General features: G+C 39.7%; 1 protein-coding gene across 9 annotated transcripts in view; it reads right to left on the bottom strand.

Annotated features, from left to right (window-relative positions):
• Window positions 1-22,464, bottom strand: part of ARL15 (ADP ribosylation factor like GTPase 15) — a 395,714-nt gene that overhangs the window by 221,838 nt on the left and 151,412 nt on the right. For 6 of the 9 annotated variants that reach the window (XM_059725184.1, XM_019495926.2, XM_019495927.2 and 3 more), the window contains one exon: window positions 18,725-18,933. The exons of 1 other annotated variant lie outside the window; for it this stretch is intronic. In XM_059725184.1, the coding sequence (XP_059581167.1) occupies window positions 18,725-18,933 (209 nt within the window). Of the gene's footprint in view, window positions 1-16,690; window positions 16,835-18,724; window positions 18,934-22,464 lie in introns of those variants that run through there. 2 more of the 9 variants (XM_059725183.1, XR_009461134.1) reach the window with 2 other exon arrangements.

Genomic DNA, 22,464 nt, shown 5'->3' with positions numbered 1-22,464 from the left:
GTAGTATACCTCATCCAATGCACCAAATGCCCTGATGGAAGATATGTAGGAGAGACCAGACAACAACTGCGCACCAGAATGAACGCACACCGGAAATCCATCAAAGACAGAAACACCCAATTACCAGTGGGGGCACATTTCTCACAGGAGGGCCACTCTCTCTCCAATCTCTCAGTCCCGATCCTCAAGGGAAATTTACACAACACATCCCAGAGACGAGCCTATGAGCTCCATTTCATCAACCTCCTGGATACTAGAGATCAGGGACTAAACACAGACATTGGATTTTTGATACATTATAATCTGCCTGGCAACTGACTCCCCAGCCCAGCCCAGCCCAGCCCCTGGCTTCTTTACTTTTCATTCCATCCAGGAAGAGCACGCAGCAACTGCTGCAGCGTCCTTAGCCTGACGAAGGGTTTTTGAACCCGAAAGCTTGCTTAATAACTATTCTCCAACCATTTGGGTTGGTCTAATAAAAGATATCAAATTCACCCAAGGAATCTGGAACATGCTTTCTATTTCTTTCTGCCCTTCAATGGCTAAGGTGACAATCTGGGACTTGCTCCTTGCTCTGCCACAAACTACAGACAAATTTCTTAGGCACAGAACCACACAGAAACATAGGTGCCTAACTTCTATCAGTGGATTCAACTGAACTCCATGAGAGCTAAGCAAATAAATACCTATAGTTCCCCACCTCCAAAATGGAGATAAGACAACTTTATTTCTGGATAAGGTGGAGGCAGATAAACATATTAAATATTGCAAGATGAGTAAATATCCCAGAAATGGCTGGGGCCAAATATCCCAGCAATGGGTGGGGCCAACCCCCCCCCCAACACCTTGAAAACAATGCTTCGGACTGTATCCTAGGACTGATAAAAATGAGTGCAGCACTGCCTAAACACAGACAAGCAATTGATGAAGCAATTTCAGATTTAACCTGTGCCATCCTTTGTATGATTAAATAATAGTATGTTATTTTTGACACAGTTTTGACAGTTTAATTTAAAAACTAGCAGGGGAAGGAGAACAATAAAAACAAATAATCTGGAACCTGAACTTTCCAGAGAAATACTTAAGAATTCTGAGATATACTTAGGTCAATACACTAGGGCCAGGTACAGACATTATACTATTCCTGGTATAAAGTGATCAGAAACCAGTCTATACCCGTAACAGAACAGAATTTCAGCCCACAGACTTATTAAAAAATGGTGGAACCTGTCTTAAGATTTGCTCCCTCCTCCTCCCCCCACAAAGGGTGAGCATGTGTTCGGTTCGCTACTGATCTAAACTACTTTGCTTGCAGAAAACCACGTAACTTAGATTGATTCCACTTCGGGCTTTTTGAATGTCTGTACCAAGCCTAAAGGTCTCCTCTCAGTTCTACAACTGACATGACTTGGTAAATCACTTCTCCTCTGTGACCATTTCCCTCTGAATGTTTACATCTCTCACCACTTGATTTTAAATAATCTGAGGGAACATTTTAGGGATCATCTCTTATTGTTGCATATTCCTGGCACAATAGGGAATCCATTTGATTTGGGCTTTATAAAAAAAGTAACATGTGACAACATGCTAAATATTCTCTACCAACTGCTTTATACACACAAAATCAGGATATGCAAACAATAGACAATGGTGGAGTTAAGTGACAGGACACAACTTGATTTAATGAACATTAAAATGGGACACTACTCAGGAAAACCCATTCCCATGCACAGGTAATTAGTAGGGTCCAGAAGGGCATTGCAGCCCCTTTACACGCACTGGGCACCAAATGCTAGTTGACTAAATCATCTTACTTTTGATAATAAAAAAAATATGAAATCCTATTGCTTTCAACTTAACTATACCTCTTCAATGGCGCCAGAAAGAATGAACATAAACCCAATGGAATTCAACCAGCTTCACCCACTGAGAAGAAAATTATTTTCTGATCCCTGGGTAAGCATTTGGTCAGACCTCAAGTACTCCCCAACAGAAGAAGGAAGGCTAGAGCAGATAACAGAGGCAAAAAAGACTTTTGAATAGCCTGGGAGAGTTTAAATAGATAACAGAGGCGCAAAGTGCCAGAAACTAGTGCAGCATGGTCCTCATAGCCTCAGATAACAGGAAAGCAGCATACATTCTTCCACTTTTCCTTCCCTGCATGGTATCGCCTTTCCTGGTCATCCAGTCATACAGCCCCAGCTATTTATGTTGGGAGAGAAGAAATCTATTATCTAATTAATCCTCACGTTGGTATGCAAGGTTTTTCCTATTGGGCAAATAGAACAATTTCAAAATGGGAAAATAAAGAAAATTTGGAAAACTATTTTAGATTCATTTTACAATTATTGTAGTCTGAAGCCAATTGGCTTCAAAACTCTTATACTGTTTATTTATCTAATATGGAAAATACTCCCAGTTCAGAAAAAAAACTTTTCATATGTATGACAACTCCAGTTTTTTGTTTAAATCCATCATAAAATGACATGGCTGGACTCAGAAGGGTTGATTTAGGAAGGTGATAAGGGGCATTCCCGTTGATTTACAGAAAGCAACATTACCCTTGCCTTGTATAACTAGTGCCACCCGTTTTCCAGACACTGCTGGTTTTCCCTGGCTTTATCACACATTTTATATTAGTTACATTGTAACACTGCACTAGGCCTGTGTGAAGCTTCAGTAGCCAATTCAACTTGGAGGCGAATCGGCGGCCGAATCTCTGTATCTAAACTGAATCGGGAGATACATTAAAAGGTCTGAAGCAATTTGGAAGCCTCCGAATTGATTCAGAGACATTCGGAGATTCAGCCAGAGGCTATAGAGGGAGCAGTCCTCCATGACGCTGGACACAGCTGCCTCCAGCTGGTAAGTGTGTTGTGGAGGGAGAGAAGGGAAGGGGCATGGGGGAGCAGATCATGCCTCTACAGTGAGGGAGAGATTGGGGCTGGGGCAAGATGCCCAGCCGGGATGGAGGAGGCGTGGGACTCAGGGAGGGGGGGCTCTTGCCACTGCACATCGCTGGACTGGGAGGGTATGGGAGTGGGCGTGTGCCCCTGGATCTGTGCAGGGCCAGCTGGGCCAGGCTTCGCTACAGGAGACTAGCAGCAGCTGCAGCTTGGAGTGCAGCCTTGGCTCCGCCTGTCCTGCAGAGCGCAGTGAAGTGGGGGCTACACCCTAAAATTCCCCAAAGCTGCTGCCACCAGCCCTGCACCAATTTGGGTACATGCGCCCACTCCCAAGCCCTGCTGCTGTTCACCCAGCTGGGAGGCTTGGAGAGGCTGGAGCGGCATCCGTTGCTGCACGCCACTTGTCTGAAGCAGCGCAGCAGCACTATCCCATGCCTAGCTGGGCGAGCAGCAGCAGGGCATAGCCCCAGCTCCCAGTGCCTTTTGCCACCCATCTGGAGTGCAGCCCAGCCCAACCTGCCCTGAACAGATGCAGGGGCACATGCCCACGCCCATGCCCTCCCAGAACGGTGGCAAGAGCCACTGGAAGACTCACCACAAGAGCAGCTCCCGCACCAGTGGTGCGCAGTAGCAGGAGCCCCCATCCCCAAGTCCAACACCCACTCTCCCCAGCTGGGCAGCTTGTCCCAGCCTCAGCCCCAATCTTTCCCTCACTGTGGGGACATTGATCTGCCCCCCACCCCTCCCCACTCCGCCCACCACAACAGAGTTACCAGCTGGAGGCAGCTGTGTCCAGCATCGTCAAGGACCGCTCCCTGTATAGTCTATGGCCAAGTCTCCAAATCAGGGCCGAATCTGAATCGAATCAGGACAATGATTCGAATCACCAAATCGAATCACTGTCCCTCCAGATCAGCTGAATCAGAATCCAAAACAAATACTTGCTGCTTCACACAGGCCTACACCGCACCTAGCTTTTCTGTGCGTTTCAGCCACTGGTGATCTCCACATCAGTATATACTTCAGCAGAATCTTCAAGAGAAGCTAGAATGAATTTCAGTACATTTTGTATTGGAAGTTAAATACCTTTGCTTCAAAAGGAAAAAAAAAAATGAAGGGGAGAGGAAGCATAATTTAATTAGCAGTCAACATAAACAACAAACCAAAGTTAGAGGATCATCACAACAGTCCTTTACTGTAATATCTAACAAGTTCATATAAAATACTTGAGAACATAAAGAATCTTTTTAAAGGATTTTCCATCAAATAGGTCTTTATAAAAGTTTTTAGTTTGTTCAAATATGCTAATATTTATCTATTCTTTCAAATATACAATACATAGTCAATATATTAATTTATTCTATTCCATGATTTGTACTTTTTGCCAATTCTGAAACATCACTCTATATTCACTGCTCTTGAACAGATGCATCTGAAAAATTAGTGTGATAAGTTGTCATTTTCTTCTTGCTGACCAAATGCTTGGCAATACTCAACATGGAACAAATGACTTAATTCAAACACAATGAATAATTAAATAAAAGAGCTAAACACAACACACTGACACCACGCAGACAGTGTTATTATCTAGGAAGGGCCAATGGAAAGATTGATGATAAACCTTAAGTGTGTTTGGGTTCAGTATTCCAATGCTAAACATTTTCCCATCATTTTATGCCCCAATAAGTTTCCATTGACTAAATTGACCTACAGCTACACAGAGAGCTCGGTAGCACAGAGGTCTCTAATATGTATCTTCACCAAAATACTCCAATTTACAGCAAGTGAAAAACACTTAGAATGGCCTGTGAAAACAAAGAATTTCACAATCAGAAGGGCTGGAGTCTAGTCTGCAGTCATTACAAACTTATTCTGATACTTTGAATTATTACATAAAATGAATACCCAACATGAAAGTATCAAGGTATAAACAAGTTCAACAGGTGAAAGTGAAAAAGATAACTAAAATCCTAGAAAGATGAACATAGATTGACATTCTAACTTTTAACAGGACCAATAAGCTATGTACTCTGAAATACCAATAAAGATAATTTATAAGTGTACTACTGTCCATTGAATATGTACATGGGGAAAAGTACAACAGAATTCTAAGGTGAAACCATAACTTAAGTAACAAGCTCTTCAAGGATAAGCTCATATCTCTGATATACATGGCAAACAAAAAGGATAGAGGCAAAAATAATGTAGCATTGTATATTCATAAATGTAATAAATGAGTATCATTAGTAACTACAACCAAACTTTCAGTAATTAGCCTGGCCTGCCAAAACTTGTGGTGCCTATACACGTGCAGGATGCCTGCTCCAAAGTGTTCGAACTAGAACACATTGGAGCAGACTTGATTAATCAAGTCTGCTGGAGTGTTCTAACTAAAACGCTCCTGCAGCCACACCATCACAGGTTTTCAGCATCCCTGCATTTCAAAATGGCAGTGGGGACACTTTAACTAAAGCTCATCAAACCAAGCTCATCAAGAGATGCACTGATTAAAAAGCCCCCTCTCCCCCCGGAGCATGTGTATAGATGTCCTTTGTGTCCAATGCAAGTTTTCTGGTCTTACTCATGTGAAGTCTCATTTAATGTCAATGGAAACATCTGACTGAAATGCAGTGGCTTATCGCTCCCAAATGCAGATCATTTTCTTCATTAGTGTTACACCTATTCTCAAGGTATTCTATTTTCTGGTGTGGGTGGGTATATGCAAATACAGATAGATATCACTGAGAGCAAGAAATATCAAAACAGCAAAGTCATATTCCATTATTCCTCACAGCATAATCTAGGAGTTAATGCAATCATATGGAAAACTAATTTTTGAAAGCCAACAGGCATAAGAATCAATCAGTGAAATGTCTAATAGCAGATACAAAAAGCACCTTACCCTTTAAGACCACCCATTTGTTTTATTACCCACTGCTTCAATGCACAACAGTTTAGCTAACAGGTTGCACTTCAGTTTTTTCTAATGGTAGCTGTGTCAAAAATAGCAATTGTAGAGTATGCTATGAGTTGAAGGCTAGCAGTGCAACAGATCAAAAGAATACTACACTTGATAGTTCTGTACCTCAAACCAAAGTAGCTCAGGCTGCTAGTAGTTAACTTCTGATACAAAGTTTTAAAAAAATGAAGTTCCATCTCATTTTATGTTTAAGCAGTGATCAACAATAAATAAATCATTAAATACATAAATAAACTTGCCACTATTAATCAAAAAGAAAAACGGAGTTTATTAGCTTCCCTTAAAAAGGGATATCAGTCAAAGTGACTTTTAGGTACATGCATATGTTATGAGGTAACATTCATTCAGGAGAAATCATACTTCTGCAATAAAAATGTAAAGAATTGTTTACTCTTTTGTCTTTTAACATTTAACATTCATTTGGACACCAGGTATATGGGGATGGAGGTGGGAATTGAAAATTTTCCCAACATACATCATGAAAACGTGATTTAAAAATAATCACAACATACTTCAAAAGACTGAGTATACACCTCTTGGTTACTTTCTGTAGAATTTTTATATATTATTTACATATAATATGCACACGTGTGTGCATGTGTATGCGCACACTCTACAGAACTTGAAATAAGAAGCACGGGTACATAATTAAGGGGTCCGTAGAGCTCATAAAGAAAGTGCAACGACCTTGTTAGTGTTTGGCCTTTCTTTCGCACCCAGGCTCATTGTAAAACAGTCAACCATGAAAGTGCTTTAAAAAGCTGGTTTTCTTTTTATATTTATAGCATGATTTTCGAATGTACCTTTCATGTTTTAAAGAAGCTGGTACTGCTGTATATCTTTCCTGGTAAATTCAACATGAATCACACAAACTTCTAATTTACAACTTTCAGAAATTTGAATGCTTTTGAATACTGGGATTTTCAACTTTGCAATTTAATGACAACCCTGCCTTTGGCCTTTCCTGACCTGTTGTGAAGTAAATCAGGCACACTAATGTGGGCTAACAAGTCTTTTTCACACTGTTCGATCACCCTGCATCTCTTTTCTCCACAGACACGGCCTCTCTCCCACTCTCTGTCTAGCCATCCTCCCTCAAAGCAAACAAAATGGTCACTGTAACCCCGCATTACTGCTCATTAGATCACAGGTTAGTCAAGTGGAACTGCCCGAGGTTCCCAAAGGAGAGCTATACTTCAAAAATCTGTCCATGTCAAATGAAGAAAAAACCCCTGAGCGTGGGGTCACCCAGATCAATGATCAAAAGAGATGGAGAATGGTGGAGAGAGAATAAACCCTCAAAAAAAAAAAAAAACAAAACAAAACAAAAAACCCTTTTTGTTAAAAAAAAACAAAAAACACAACCACCCCCCCCAAAAACCCAGCCTCCTTCTGTATAATACATCAGATTACAAAGATACTGTGCATTTTCTTCTGCCCTGACAACAACATACTAGCTTCATTTTAACATGAAACAACTTGCTCTTGAGCAGGGTTTTGGGGATTATTATTTTTAGTGTTATAAGTGAGACCTCGTACAAGCCAAAACTATCCCATCAGAAAATTATAACTAAGAGATAGACAGAAAAGGTGTTGGGGAAGGAGGGAGGAAACAAGACTGGGTGTTTCTACTGATATTTCTTTAGCAAACATCACAAAATAATGAATTTATTTTGTAATTTGAATTAAAGTAGAATTTTAGACTACATTTGAAAATGAAGATGCTAAAATTTTTAGTACAGTTAAAAAAGTTATGTTTTGGGACCCAAAGAAAAAAGACAGTCATCCAGAGTCCTACCATCTGAACTCTGCCTCTGCATGATGCATCAGACAGGCAGAAACCTACAGCATTTTGATAAATTTATTTAAGTATTCCAGTGAGCAATATCTGATTTTTTTCCAATATAAAATCAATACAATTCAATGAGGAAGAACTGAAAACCAAACTAGTCTTTTTAAAGGGGAAAAATACCCGCAAATGACAGAAATGATCTTTTTATTACTTTCAAATAAAAGAGGTAAATTTTATCTACTCTTAGAATTCAGGAAATAGCACAAGCCAAATAAAATGATATCCGTACATAAAACATTACCAATTCAGCAGCTGGTAGCCTGACTGATTTTAAAAGCAACATTGGATGATCTGAACTTGACCGAAATGGAAAAAAACCCAGCTATTTTTATTTACCTATATACTTGGCTGAATTAAAACAAACAAACAATCCCCCACATTTGCTTTATCAACTAAAATAAAGTTACCATTTTGGGAAATCATGTACCATCTTAAAGAGATGAAACTAAAAAGATTTGTTTTAAAATGGATACAAATGTGAACCTTCTTAAAATTATTTTTTATTTTGTTTTATAAAGGACTCACACTGGCTACCAGCAAAATTACTCCTACAGTCAGGTCATAAAACCCTAGATGATAAACAAAGAATGAGAGCAGAGCATCTATTCATACCCATGACTAGCAGGGGGCAGCCACGACTGTAAAGACAACCTCCACCAAGTCTCTTCTATTCCCTAGTAGGATAAAATGAAGAAAATATCTCAACCTTCCTACCATAAGAGCAACCACTCCTGCACCTTCACTCTGGTCAGCCAGAGCAAAAAGATAGGGGGAACAAAGAGGGAAAATATTCACCTTGGAATGAACCAGTTGCCAATAGCCTGGCAATTGATAAATGCCACATTTCAAAAATATTAGGTACAGTGGAACCAAGTACAGTGAAGCAAAGCTTTGGTTAAAACAAGAAGAAACATTTCACATAGCTTCTTTATAACTGGACTGGAATGGATAGTACAGTCCTTTGATTCTACTGTAATTAAAGATAAATTAGCAATAACATCAGAAACTTACTGTGAAAGGATGCTATGTTACATAAAAACACTGGAAAAGCACTGCAGTATGGAATAGGACAATATAATATTGTTGATTTTGTTATATCTTTTATTTTATAATTTGACAAAAATGGGTAGTAATCTTTTGGGGAAAGGCAGGAAAAGGTTTGTAAAATCAACAAGTGTAAGAAGGAATTTTAAGAAGGAAGACACACGTTTTAAGTATAGACATTCAAAAAGCCTGAGTCTGAAAAGATTCACTCTCCGCAGGCTAGTCTAACCTGCATAGATTGAACCGATTTGCAAGTGAATAGATATTCACTTTTGATTCCAGAAATGCAGCAACATGCCTGCAGTAGCCCAGGGTACAAGCCGAGGGGCACGAGAGTGAGCCCTCCCTTCCCTTCAGCAGCAGCCACAAGGCTACAGGGAAGCTAAGCTTGGGTAGGGAAAGTGGGGGAGTGGCCAGGCCCCGGCAGGCTGCTGAGTATGACTGGGGAGGGGTTTAAACCCTTACCCTGGCCTGCAGAGACCCCAGCCAGGTATGCCCTGGAGGGGGAAGGGGGAAGCAGCCCTTGCCAGGTTTGTCCCCGAGGTGGGGGAGCATGGCCAGACACCAGCCTGGGCAGCACCTCGGGCAAAGTGGGGGAGGGAGCAGGATTAAACCCCTATCTCCCCCCTCTCACACTGGCACGGGGACCCTAACCAGGATCTGCCCTGCTTTCTGCCCTGCTGGCCATTTGCATGGCTGGGGTGTGGCCAGAGCCGCGCTTGAAGCAAAGCGGGGAGCAGGGAAGGGGATTAAACTACTCCATCTCCCCTCTCTTCCAGCCTCAGGTGGAGAGCAGGGCAGACCTGGGCTGGGGTTCCATCTGGACGGGAGAGGGGAGACAGGGAGGTTTACTCCCTCTCCCCCTGAGCCTGCTGGCCCATGCCCCCTGCCTCCTCCACTCCAGCAGAGAAAAGTTTGGCAGGGGCTACTCCACCCCCAGCAGGCCAGGGAGCAGAGGGGCGGGGCCACCCCTATTCTGCTCATGTGGACAGCACAGCTCAGCCCAGCCCAGGACTGCAAAGCGTGCTGGGGAACTGTGATTTAACTTGAAGGGGTCCGAGACAGAAGTTCTTTAAACTGGTTTGACCTAAATCAGTTAAGTCTGATACTACATTCAACCAGGTTTATGTTAAACCACCTTTGGCCATTTTGAAACCGGTTTATGTGTACTGAACTTCTGTTCTGTTGCAGGTTTAAACCAGCTTCTGATGACTTAAACCAGTTTGTGTGTAGCTTCTGTCTCTAGTTATGAAGGCCTAATGCATCACTTCATGTCTCAGTCCCGCAAATCCTTGCCATTTATATTGATACCTGGAGTTTACTACACATTAATTTTGGAAGGGCCTGAATTTAAAATTACTGCAATCACATATACCAACAAATACAGATACAAATATTGAACTTGCATTCTGAACATTTGATGTTCCCAAATTTTCACAAATATTTTCTGGGCCCTGCAACTTCACTTCACTTGTTATCATTCTAAGTAGGTTTATTAATATTTTGTGACAACGTCATATATTTAAATATATTAATAATTTAAATCACTAGTTTCAGGACTAATATTTTTCAGCCTATAATGATGCATAATGACAAGATAACCAAAATCCTCAAATACTACCCATTTTGCAACTTATTCAGACAATACTGAACTAATCACTCTTCCTATTATATAAGCTATTTTTCAGTTTTCACCTGCAAACAGCATGCTATTTAATTTCAGGCTAGTGTAACAGTTTAAATATTTAGAAAATATTTTGAGAAAACATTTAGGCTTATGAGCTAGGGACAGAAGTTACACACAATCCAATTTAAGTGATCAGAAACTGGTTTAAATCTGTAACAGAATGCAAGTTCAGTGTGCATCAACCAGTTTCAAAATGGCTGAAACTGTTTTTAAAAAAAACCTGGTTGAATGTACTATCAGACTTAATTGATTTTGGTCAAACCAGTCTATGAAAGTCTGTCCCAGACCCCTTCCTGGTTCAAGTTATATCAGAGTCCCCCAGCATCCCAGCATGCTTTGCAGCACTGGGCTGGGCTCTGCTGTCTACTCCAGAGAGCAGGGCTGGCCCTGCCCATCTGCTCCCTAGCTGGAGCAGTGAGGGCTGGCTCACAAACCTCCCTCCTGCCCCAGGCAAACCTCAGCTGGGGTCTGGGGCCAGGGAGTGGGGGGTTAAACTCTCCCCTTCCCCGCCCCTTCCCCTGAGTACAGAGCTGCCCTGCTGGCTGTGACTTACTACTGGCTGCGACTATGGACTACACATCCCAGAAGCATCTGGAAGCTGGAAGAGGAAGCAATGAGCAATCCTGCAGAGTCCTGATGCTGCAATTGTTTACTTTAAATCCCAGAGACCTTGGGGACAGCAGGAATAGGAAGCAAACACACAGCCCATGCTGGTTATATGCCAAAGAGCCATGCTCTACCACCCTTCAGCTTCTGGCTTGAGCCACTGCAGGCATGTGGCTGCATTTCCTAAATCAAAAGTGAGTGTCTGTTTATTTGCTTATTGGTTCAATCTATGTAGCTTAGACTAACCAGCAGAGACTGAATCAATTCAGCCTTGGGCTTTTTGACTGTTTGAACTTAGCCATGCAGATTTCAACATGACTAATGATATGCTTCAGTATTTAGCAAGCCATCATTAAAATAATTTAATTGAATTATATCCATAACTACTTCCAGTCTTATAAAAAAGATTGTTCCAAAATGCCAGACAGCTGATAATTCACATTTTTAAGGGTGCATTTCTACCTACTATTGAATCAGTTACTAATCAAAGGAATGAAATGGAACAATGATTTCCACTTTCTGTCTCTAAATGCCATTAGACACTAAGATGGAATGGATTTCAGAAGACCGCAGCACAACAGGTCTTCAATTACTTTATCTTGGCTAAATATCAGAACCAGAACTCCATCCCAATTCTTCTTAACCTGTCAGCCATCTTCAACAGTCACCCATTTTCTTTTAAATTAATGCCTTCCATGCTATTTTCCGGTCCACTACATATCTCTATAAGTGTTCCTTCAGCATGTCCTTTACCAGATCTTCCTCATCACCCTGTACAACATTCTCAGGGGGGTTGTCTTTATTCTCTTTTCTCCTTCTATACTTCTAGTCTGGGTAATTTGAAAACAATTTCAAACTACCCACCCTCAGCTCACAACTCACGACTATATTTCTACTCCAGATTAGTTTCCTTGCATCAAAATTAAAATGTTGGTCTCTGTGGAGGACTAGACATTACTTTAAATTCAATTTAAGAGTTCCTCCCTGCCAATCACTTCCCACAAGTAGTATTCTTGACTACTGTGGACGTCATCAACATCCTGCCTGTCCCTCAGGCTTTTCACCTCGGCATGAGATTAAACTCTGATGTCCCTCCGATTCTTGTACCTAAGATAGATCTTAAGCTCTGAAATCTCTTTCTGTATGAAGTATCTAAGACATGGCCTTCTATGTATCCAGAGATAAAAATCTTATCCAGGCTTTTAGTTCACATCTCCATTGCTACAACAACTTTTTTCTGGCATTAAAAAAAAGACAATGTTTGCCTAATAGATATCTGCTGCTCTGTAGCAGAACACAGCTGCTATAGAGATCATTTTCCCAGTTTAGCACCTTGACTGTGACCCATTTTCTACTATATCAAATATAAGCTACTTGTTTTCATTCTGAAAACCCTTTTCACAGTCTATATCATCTCATTCACTATGGAAAGGTCAACTCCCACGTAAACTCACTCACGATCCCAGTTTCTAGTTGCTCAATGTTCAAACACCTCTCTCGTGCTTTCTCCAAAGCTCCTCCTTGTTCTAGAGAGGAGCTTCCTATAAACATCTTCAAAACTGTATTATTTTCCTTCAAATCTCTGCTTAAAAAAAACCTCACCCTTGTGAAGACACAATATTTTAACAGTTAGTTCTCCAATGCCTCATACTGCTTATTGTGCTGACCAATATTATCTCATGATTTCCTTGTGTTCCCATCTGCCTACGCCCGTCAGTTGTCTCTTTTATTGTCATGGATAAGCTCTTTTTATTCCATTTTACACATCTCCTCATGCAATGGGTTCCTGATGCACAAATAGGGCTCCTGGGTGCTACAATAACAAAGATAAATAATAGATCTCAGTACGATGTTCTTGACTGTTCCACTGCTCCAAGGAATAAAAAATTGGGAAAAGCACAAAAGTCTCTAAACATTTGTAAGTGTACAAGCATTAACTTTAATTTACCAGACTTGTAAAAGGTACCAAATTTATATTTTAAAATTATCAACAAACTTTGGTTACAGACAATGCACAACCCAAGAAATAAGGAAAGCCTCTCCCTACAGCTTAATTAATACAACTCACCTCTAACTCAAAAGCCTACATGCAAAAGGATAGTTCAGTCTCTATGTCTAAGTACTGCCAGCTTCTCTGCTGAGATGCCAGTAAAGATGGTGCTCGTGATAATCCTGGTGATATGGATGTCCAATTGCTAGGAATTAGGCTGAGCCTAAAAATTCCTTTCACCCCACACATCTGAACACAACAAGGCAATGTTCATAATCAGCCTGAAACAGTCAAAAAGATGAACCACACACTCAATCATGAATAAGTAACAAGAGGGAAAATATTCTGGGCTCCACAAAATGATCATTTAAGCCTTCTGATTTGCAGATTATTTACACTTCCTCCACTGCATAAAAATGCCTTGATTGTTTGTATCAGCAACTACTGAACCACTCTGCTTAAAGAAGATAACAGCCTACCACTTCTTTTAAAAATTGTAGTAGAAAACAGCTCTTACCTGCATACAGGAAAGTTACATGTTTTCATGTTTATTTTCACTGCAGTTTGTCTGAAGTCATTCTCACTTAATGCTCAGCTGATACATTTCCTACCAAGAAACTGGTATTCCTTCCACAATACATAAAACACTAACTTCCACAACCAGCACTAGTAGTGGATAGGGCGGTAGGCTCTCCCACTCCCAGAGAACAATGAAAAGAGTAATACCCTAGAGTTAAGGCTAGCCGATTTTGAAGTCACCAGGAACACAAGAGTGTACAGCTTTCAATGTGGACTTTGTCACAAGACAAAGAGCCACTGGAGACCCAGTGAAAACTTCATCTTGCTAGGGCAAGAAGTTCATCTGAAAGGGGGGGGAGGGCACCTAAAACCACCGGGATGACACTGCTGACTCTGATAATTACTTCTAGGTTTAAGCTTTTGAGGCGGTATTAGCAGTCAAATCACTGTTTTTTCTTACTTTACTGCAGTGCCTCCTCATACAGTTAGCCTTTAATACTCTCTGCTAGAAGAAAATTGAATTTAATACTACCCCACTAAACAGATACTAGAACACCTTCAAATTCTTTCTCCCTAAAACAAATTAAGAGTGCAATCATCTTTTTACACATGGAAATTGGTCTAGGAAGTTCTGCATTTTTAACTCAAGGGCATTTCTAGCCATGCTACTATAACTTTTTAAAGTATATTTTGAGAGAGAAAGAGAGTTTCTTCTAAACTCTAAGTCATGGGTAATGCAGGACTGAATTGTTATCTGAAACTCAATGACATCTCTGTGGAAAGATTTCTCTCTCTTTCCAAACTGCTAACCAATAATGCCAAACAGAAACTACTGAATATTTCTACCAATATAAAGTCAATTTATTTGCTTGTTTTATGCTCTGTACAGGCTACGCTTGCACAATAGTTGATACGCGTGCAATGCATATTTTAAAAATAAGATACTACTTCTATATCAGCTGACTATATAGCACAAAGGAACTTACAAACTCTTCAATAAGTAGAAATTTTTTAAAAATCTATATGCAATGAAATCAAAGGCTTCAACAATTCTGCATAAAAGGGTATTTACACTGACAATTACAAAACTCTTCATATTACATATCATCCTATCACTTAAATAACTCTCAACAAGAAATCATTAGAAACACTTGTCCACACCCAAAAACAAATCTACCCCACCCTAAACACCCATGAACCATGAGCCCTAGGTTAAAATTAATTAGGTATAGTGCTTTGGATACATTGGAAATACTGGATAAATAAGTATATTAACATTTGTATGCCATGTTTATACCATGTTTCTATTTTCTGTGCAAAAGAACTTGTATTTACCTGTAAATATTTACATTCTCTAAATGAAATGTTTATAACACATTATATTACAAATTAGAAGCACTGACCCTTAAATATGTTTCTAATTTTAATGTTTGATAGAAAGAGAACATCTTCACTTAGCAATGCTCTCTTGTAATGTGCTTACTGAAACCATCAAATGATTTGCATTAAGATTACGCACTCTATTCAGCATCTCCAGCTGAGATTAATTTACAAAAAACCCAATTAATTATTACTTGAAAATTACATAAACTCATGCCAAAACAGGTTCCAAATATTTTTGAGGCAGGGAGAGAAGTAAACAGTATCCAAAGTGAGATGACTAAAAACAAATAAAGGAGGGTATTTTTTTAAATGTCAACTTAATTTACAAGCTATAGGATGAAGTATTGCACAGTACTGTCCAAATTTTCCTTTTTTAATTTTAGATTTAAAAATAGGCTAGGAGGTGAAACAGAGCCACAATCAGCAACTAAGGGAAAATAGCATTATATTTATTGGCTACTATCTCAACTAAACTTCCCATAACATTTTCTCATATCCCTTAAATAACTTCATAATTGAACTACATTGTAGAACAAATTAAATAGAATGTTTCAATAAAAGTAAACAGTTCTACTGTATACTTTTACATATACTGTATTACACACGTTTTGAATTAAGTTACTTAAGCTTTTGCTTATTAATGCATTAGGCCTATACTATGTGCAGTACTGCTTCTGAAAGTGCAGCGTGTGCAGAAAAGTGTTTGATTAAAAAAAAAAAAAAGGACAAACTAAAATTTTGGAAAACTGGAGCAAACTGCATTTCCCAAAAGGGAATACAGCTAACATCTGCTTGGCTCTTCCCCTATCTAGTAAACTATTTTTGCTATAGAGAAATATTTGTTCATAATTCCCATTATACACTGCTCAAATATGAATGGTTTCATTTAATTAAATTGAAAGTGGTCCTTTTAGGTGTATTAAACAATTTGGAGCTATGGAATCTACAAGACTGCATGTGTTCTCTGAAATCCTAATACATTGTCTTTGTCTAATTACTTTTAAACTTGTTTTGCTTTAATACAGGTAATGCTTTGCATAAACACATGTACAAAAGAGTATTCACATTCCCTTCTATATGTTATTTTTAAAAGGCTTCCCTTGAAACCAGTAATGACCCAATGATAATTCAGTCTCCCATTTCTTTTGCTTCACATTTTCAAAAAAGGAATAAAAAGGACAGTAAAAGTTTTAAGGAGGCAGCACATTTCTTCATTTTAATAACTGCAAAATTCACTGTGCTGGAATGTCTACATTTTGCTTTCAGGAAGCACAGAACATAAATTTTTTAGGGAACAAGAAATCTATAGTCTTTCTGCCTCATTGTCACCTTAAATTAACCAAATTAACCAAAATGCTCTTCTGTAATTGAATTGGTTTTCCATTATTCTTCATAAAAAGAGTAGTACTTTTCATTCAGTCAGTTCTCAATGTGTTTTTCTAAAAAAATTATGAGCTATTTCTTGAGAGAAAAACGCATGGCTGCAATTTCAAGTTTTAGACCAAACTTAACAGGCAACCAAGACTTTTTTCCTTCAAGAAAATACACCAAGGTACTGTTTTGAAGACATTCAGTACAAACGTCTTGTTAAAAGTACTTTTGAAAGCATATTAAGATGAATTCTGATACTGATATATAGAAAATGCTACTGACCAAGTATGCAGGGGTGTAGGTTGTAGCTGTGTTGGTCTAAGGACATAGGCAGACAAGGTTCCTTGGGTGAATTTTATATCTTTTATTAGACCAATCCAAATAGATGGAGAATAGTTATTAAGCAAGCTTTCGAGTTCAAAAACCCTTCAAAAACCAGACTGACCAAGTATAGCATTATTTTGCAAAATAATAGTGGAGGTAGAGAAGGAAGGTCCTAGAGGCAGAGGAAGACCAAGAAAGACAGAAAAATATTTAATAATACAGGCCTAATATTTATTAACACACACATATATCATCAAAAGCTCTAACTAATTCATATTGCATCGTCTTTAAAAGTTATGCTGGACGTTATCTCAAAGGTATAAAGCAAAGCATTTAAATGGCCACATGGAAAAAAGTAAACATACTTCCTTTGACACAAATTAGAATCACCCTCTGTGTGAAAAGTAATATTTAAAATCTGCACTCCCTGTTGTAATAATTATCCCAATATCATAGTACATACTTTGATCCAAACTGAGTAGAAAAGATCTCATGCACAGTTTACGAACATTAATTGGTGTCTTTTTCCCTTTCTCCCTTCTTGTAAAAGTGAAATGTCACTAAACCAAAATTGTTCTTTTCTTGTCTTCAAAACACCATATACTTCTTATAGAATATTTGTGCTATATTTCTGTCTGCATTAAAACCTGGGGATGCAATTTCAAAAACAGGATTCTCAAGGCTGGTTTCTAAATTCAGCAGTTAGGCATATATAAGTGCTTGCCCACTTCAGAAAAGTACTGAGCCACAAGCTGTGCCTGAAAGAGTGCCATTTTTATGATAAAAGGAGTTTGGGAGTAAAATGCAACTGTTTAATACTGGTAATTGATGCAAATTCAAGTGGTCTACAGCATTTGCTACTGAATATCCTGAATCATACATTGAATTCATCTTCTTCAGAAGCTCTTTTTCTGGAAGATGAAAATTTAGATTTCATTCCTGCATCCACCACTATCTTCATCTCCTGACCCTAATGAACGTTGTTTACCCTGATTTAACCAAGATATACAGATTTAAAACTGATAAGGGCATAAAGCTTGATTTTTGCAAAATACAGGATTTTCATTGGAGAAACTATATCATTTCTGCTGGAGAGGGAGGGAAGAAAGTGTGTGCAAGAAGTCACGATCCATACTGCTATATAATCCAGGTAAGATCCTAATGCAGTTTTGACTTCACTATAATGAAAAGTATAATTCAGAGGTAGAACGTATTTCATGTAAGCCCTCTACTATAAAAAGTGCTTAAAATGAAACAGGTGAACAGAATTACAAAACTGACTGCATTTTAACATCAGAAAAATGCAAAATAACCTTTTTCATTTTTATTTTGTTAAGAGTAGAGCTTGTTGTGAAGACTACATAATCCTTAACTTCTTCTTTATTGCTTTATATCAATGAAACCTAGTATCCAAGTTAAGAGTGAAATGTGTATTTTTCTGGAACTATAATTGTAGCTGAATATTTTAAATAGAATAATTATGAGAGTCACTACACTAACTGCAATGAAGGCAAAAACATCACACCTTAAATTTAAAAAATCAGAATCAGATGAAGAGCTCAGAACTACAACCTTAGTCCTATGTCAGTGGCTACAAGTGAAGAAAAAGCAGCTTTTCTATAAAAAGCTTCCCATAGTTGCAAGCTTAATAAATTGCTTTAAGCAATGGTGAAAAACAGCATAATGGAAATAGCTATTATTTTAGTCTTGCACCAACAAAAACAAGCAAAACAAAAGATACTTTCCCTGCAGGCTTTGGTAAAAGCAGTTAGAAATGTCTTTCCTCTCTTGCAGTGAAATAAGGTGAAAGCAGGAGAATTGTGTCCAACTCTTACAGGTACTCTTTCTCAAGACTAATGATGGGGAGAGTGCAGTAGATTGTAATGTCCTTAGGGGAAGGAGCATTTTGTGTGTGTGACTGCAACCTGCCATAATGAGGCTCTGCTCCTTGACTTGGGGTTTGTGGATTATGTAGTAGTAGCAAAAACAACAACAACATGCTTTCTTTTGTGATGTGTAGACAGCAAATATGGGCCGACAACATACTGCCACATTGACATACCTCTTGTACTGAGCGAGCTGCTGGCTTGTCTTGATGATTAGCCAATATCAAAAACGGCAAAGTACATAACTGCGGGTGCTGAAGAGCAGAATGCAGTTCATTCCTAGCAGTTTCTAGATCATCTTCAGAGGAAGCACTGTCTAACACAAATATTACCCCTTGAGATCCTTGGTAGTAACGACTCCAGTACTTCCTGATATTGTCAGCCCCTTTCAAAACAATAATAAAAACTAATTAAAATCAAATGAAGTTAAACAGATTAATTATTCACATCAGATGACAACCATTAGACTTAGAGTGCTTAAAATAATGGGACAAATTCTCTTTGACGATAACACGTTCTTTGAAAACCAACCAAAATCAAGAATGTTAATTTGTAAAGCAGGCCAAAAGCTGGTCCAGTATCTTATACTTGCTGTGAAAGCGTCCTTGTTTGAGAATCTTCAGGCACTAAGATTCCTTCCCCTTTCTTACTCTTACCCAGCCTCAAAGTCTGACACTGTTATTTGTGTTTTCTGTCATTTTCCATGCAGGCTCTTTCTGAAAGCAGTTCTTCCTATGTCTATGAAGCGTTATGTGAATATTCAATAGTTTAAAATTATAATGAAAATCTACAATGTTTATATATTTCATCAGTGGTATGGTGATACAAATTTAATGCATGCAAGGATTCACTTTGACTAATTTTGTTCAGTTGACCATCAAGGCCTTCCTAATGGCACTTTATCGTGCATCAGCAGATGCATGACGAATAGATCCAAGCAGGTGATACTTCCCCTCTATCGGGCGCTGGTCAGACCGCAGTTGGAGTACTGCGTGCAATTCTGGGCGCCGCACTTCAAGAGGGATGCGGATAACCTGGAGAGAGTCCAGAGAAGGGCCACTCGTATGGTTAAGGGCTTGGAGACCAAGCCCTACGAGGAGAGACTAGAGAAACTGGACCTTTTCAGCCTCCGCAAGAGAAGGTTGAGAGGCGACCTTGTGGCTGCCTATAAGTTCATCACGGGGGCACAGAAGGGAATTGGTGAGGATTTATTCACCAAGGTGCCCCCAGGGGTTACAAGAAATAATGGCCACAAGCTAGCAGACAGCAGATTTAGATTGGACATTAGGAAGAACTTCTTCACAGTTCGAGTGGCCAAGGTCTGGAACGGGCTCCCAAGGGAGGTGGTGCTCTCCCCTACCTTGGGGGTCTTCAAGAGGAGGTTAGATAAGCATCTAGCTGGGGTCATCTAGACCCAGCACTCTTTCCTGCCTATGCAGGGGGTCGGACTCGATGATCTATTGAGGTCCCTTCCGACCCTAACATCTATGAATCTATGAATCTAATAAAGCTCTACCCCTTTCAGAGAATGAAGCTAGGATGTAATATACATTAAGAAAGATTCTGGCTTGATATCATCAAACTATAGATGACAAATTCTTGCAGTTCTTTTGTCTGGAATGGCACCTAGCCCATAGTGGAAGTAAGGGTGGGAGAAGGAAGGGAATGGTGTGGGGGGAGGTGACAGTGTGTCAAACAAAGAAAGGTGCTTTGGAGAAGGAGGTATGCAAATGTCACTTTTACATGAAATCTTCATTGAAGAGTTAGAAAAAAAGGTTATTTATCTCTGCATATTATGTATATATTAGGGCTGTGCAAAGCTTTAGTTGTTGATTGAATTTGGAGGACAGCCTGATTCAGCAGCCGAATCTCCGATTCTGAATCAAATCAGGAAACCCATTAATCTCTCCGAATCAAATCGGAGGCTTCCAATTCGATTCGGAGAGATTCGATGATTTGGACATAGACACAGCATTATGTTTTTTCTACATACCTCAAGGTACCAGATGGCTTGTGAACACTGAGATGGTGGGGCAGATGGAGCGTCCCATGGGAGCGTGGGAATCCCCCATGCACTTGTTGGTGAACCTGGAAGTGGACCAGAAGCACTTCCAGTCCACTTCCGGGTCTGCTGCGGAGCATGTGGGGGACTCCCCCCGCCCCCTGGCTCAGTGACTGGTGCCTCCTCAGTCTGGGGGGGGAGTATCTGGGGTCCTCCCGTGGCTGATCACCAAGCCAGGAGATCTGGAAGTTCTTCTGGTCCACTTCCATGTCTGCTACCATGCACACGGGGGGGCCCCCCCCACGTGCTTATGGGACACTCCATCTGCCCCATCATCTCAGCATTCACGAGATGCACCTGATACCTTGAGGCAAGTAGAAAAAACATATAAAGCTGTGTCTATGGCTGAATCACTGATTCTCCAAATCAGCATCCGAATCAGAAGATTCATATTCGGCTGAATTGAATTGGGACAGTGATCTGAATCGCCGAATTGAATCACTGTGCCCTAAATCAGGCCAAATCCGAATCCAAATCTGACTTGAATACGGCCCACTTCACACACCCCTAGTATAATATGCACCAGGTATAGATAGTTGAAAAACAGACGCCTCTCCCTTCCCCCGCCCAAAACTTAATACGATAGTTTGTTTCAAAAATAAATTATGTACAAACAGGATTCTAACCAGTGTATGGGATGCAAAGTGACACTGATATAATTACTTTCATGATCAATCCAATATCTGACAATAGCGTAGCACAGTGGTTCTCAAGCTTTTTTGTACCAGGACCTATTTGTAAACATCTACGGCCAGTCCTGACCCAGCAAGTAGTTTAAACAGAAAACAGCCCCCTGGCCCTGCCCGTGCCCCTCACTCCCAGCCCCCTGCTCCCAGGACCCCAGTGTGTGAGGCAGGGGGTGAGTGTGTGGGGCAGGGGCAGCCCCAAGTAGCCCCGTGCAATCTGGAACTCTGCAAGCCTGCAAGGGAGAACCCACAGTTTCCCACTTTTCTTCCTTTAAAGGAGAATCCATTTTTAAAGTTTGTTCACAACCTTTTCACATAATCTCGCAACCCACTTTTGAGTCGCATCCCACAGGTTGAGAAACATTGGTGTAGCATGCTACAGCATATCTACCTTAAAAAAATGAACTTATTTTGCACACTGTTCAGCATTAGGAGATATTCTTTATTAAGTGACAGTAATGAGGTTGACTTTCAGAATATGCTTTTCTTCAAGATTCACCAATGCCATAAAAAGAGCTGTCACATTAATGACAGCATTTTCTCTGGTGAATTTGAGTCTGCACAGAGCAATTAACAAATAAACTCTAGCATTCATTTTCTTCATTCTCCTCCCTGTTGATTACTCCAGTCATAGGAACAGTAGAGGCAAAACCATATTACTACATAATTTGCTAAGATCTTCAAACATTTAAAATGATATCTTTTAGGCACAAAAAATGATGTTACACTCATAATCAGTTAGATCTGACCATCTGTCAGATGGTCACATAAATGCAGACAACCACACAAAGCCTTATTTGAATTCACTGCTAATTTAGTCATCCTCATACACCAACAATTCAGTATAAGATTATATAAAGTAAACAATCTTCCTTCATTTTATTACCAAATTAAGTTATATACAGTATGTTTAAGTAGGGCTATACTGAAGCGCTGTTATATTTTCACACCAGTGCCATCATCTTTTCACTCTATTAGCAAATAGGTTCAGTCTTCACCAAGCTCTATAACCCTTTCCATATGACTTTATATGTTACTTCCAGTTGGTATAAATTACCACACGAATAGATGCAATCTCTCAGCTGGCAAGGCACAAATGATGACAAACAGGAACCTGAGACTTCACATTATCAAGGGAATCTACCCAGCAATTGTGTTAAAGCAAGTT

Source organism: Alligator mississippiensis, chromosome 3 (genome assembly GCF_030867095.1).
Source record: "Alligator mississippiensis isolate rAllMis1 chromosome 3, rAllMis1, whole genome shotgun sequence".
Taxonomy (NCBI): Eukaryota; Metazoa; Chordata; order Crocodylia; family Alligatoridae; genus Alligator; species Alligator mississippiensis.
This window is presented reverse-complemented; position numbering and strand designations above follow the sequence as displayed.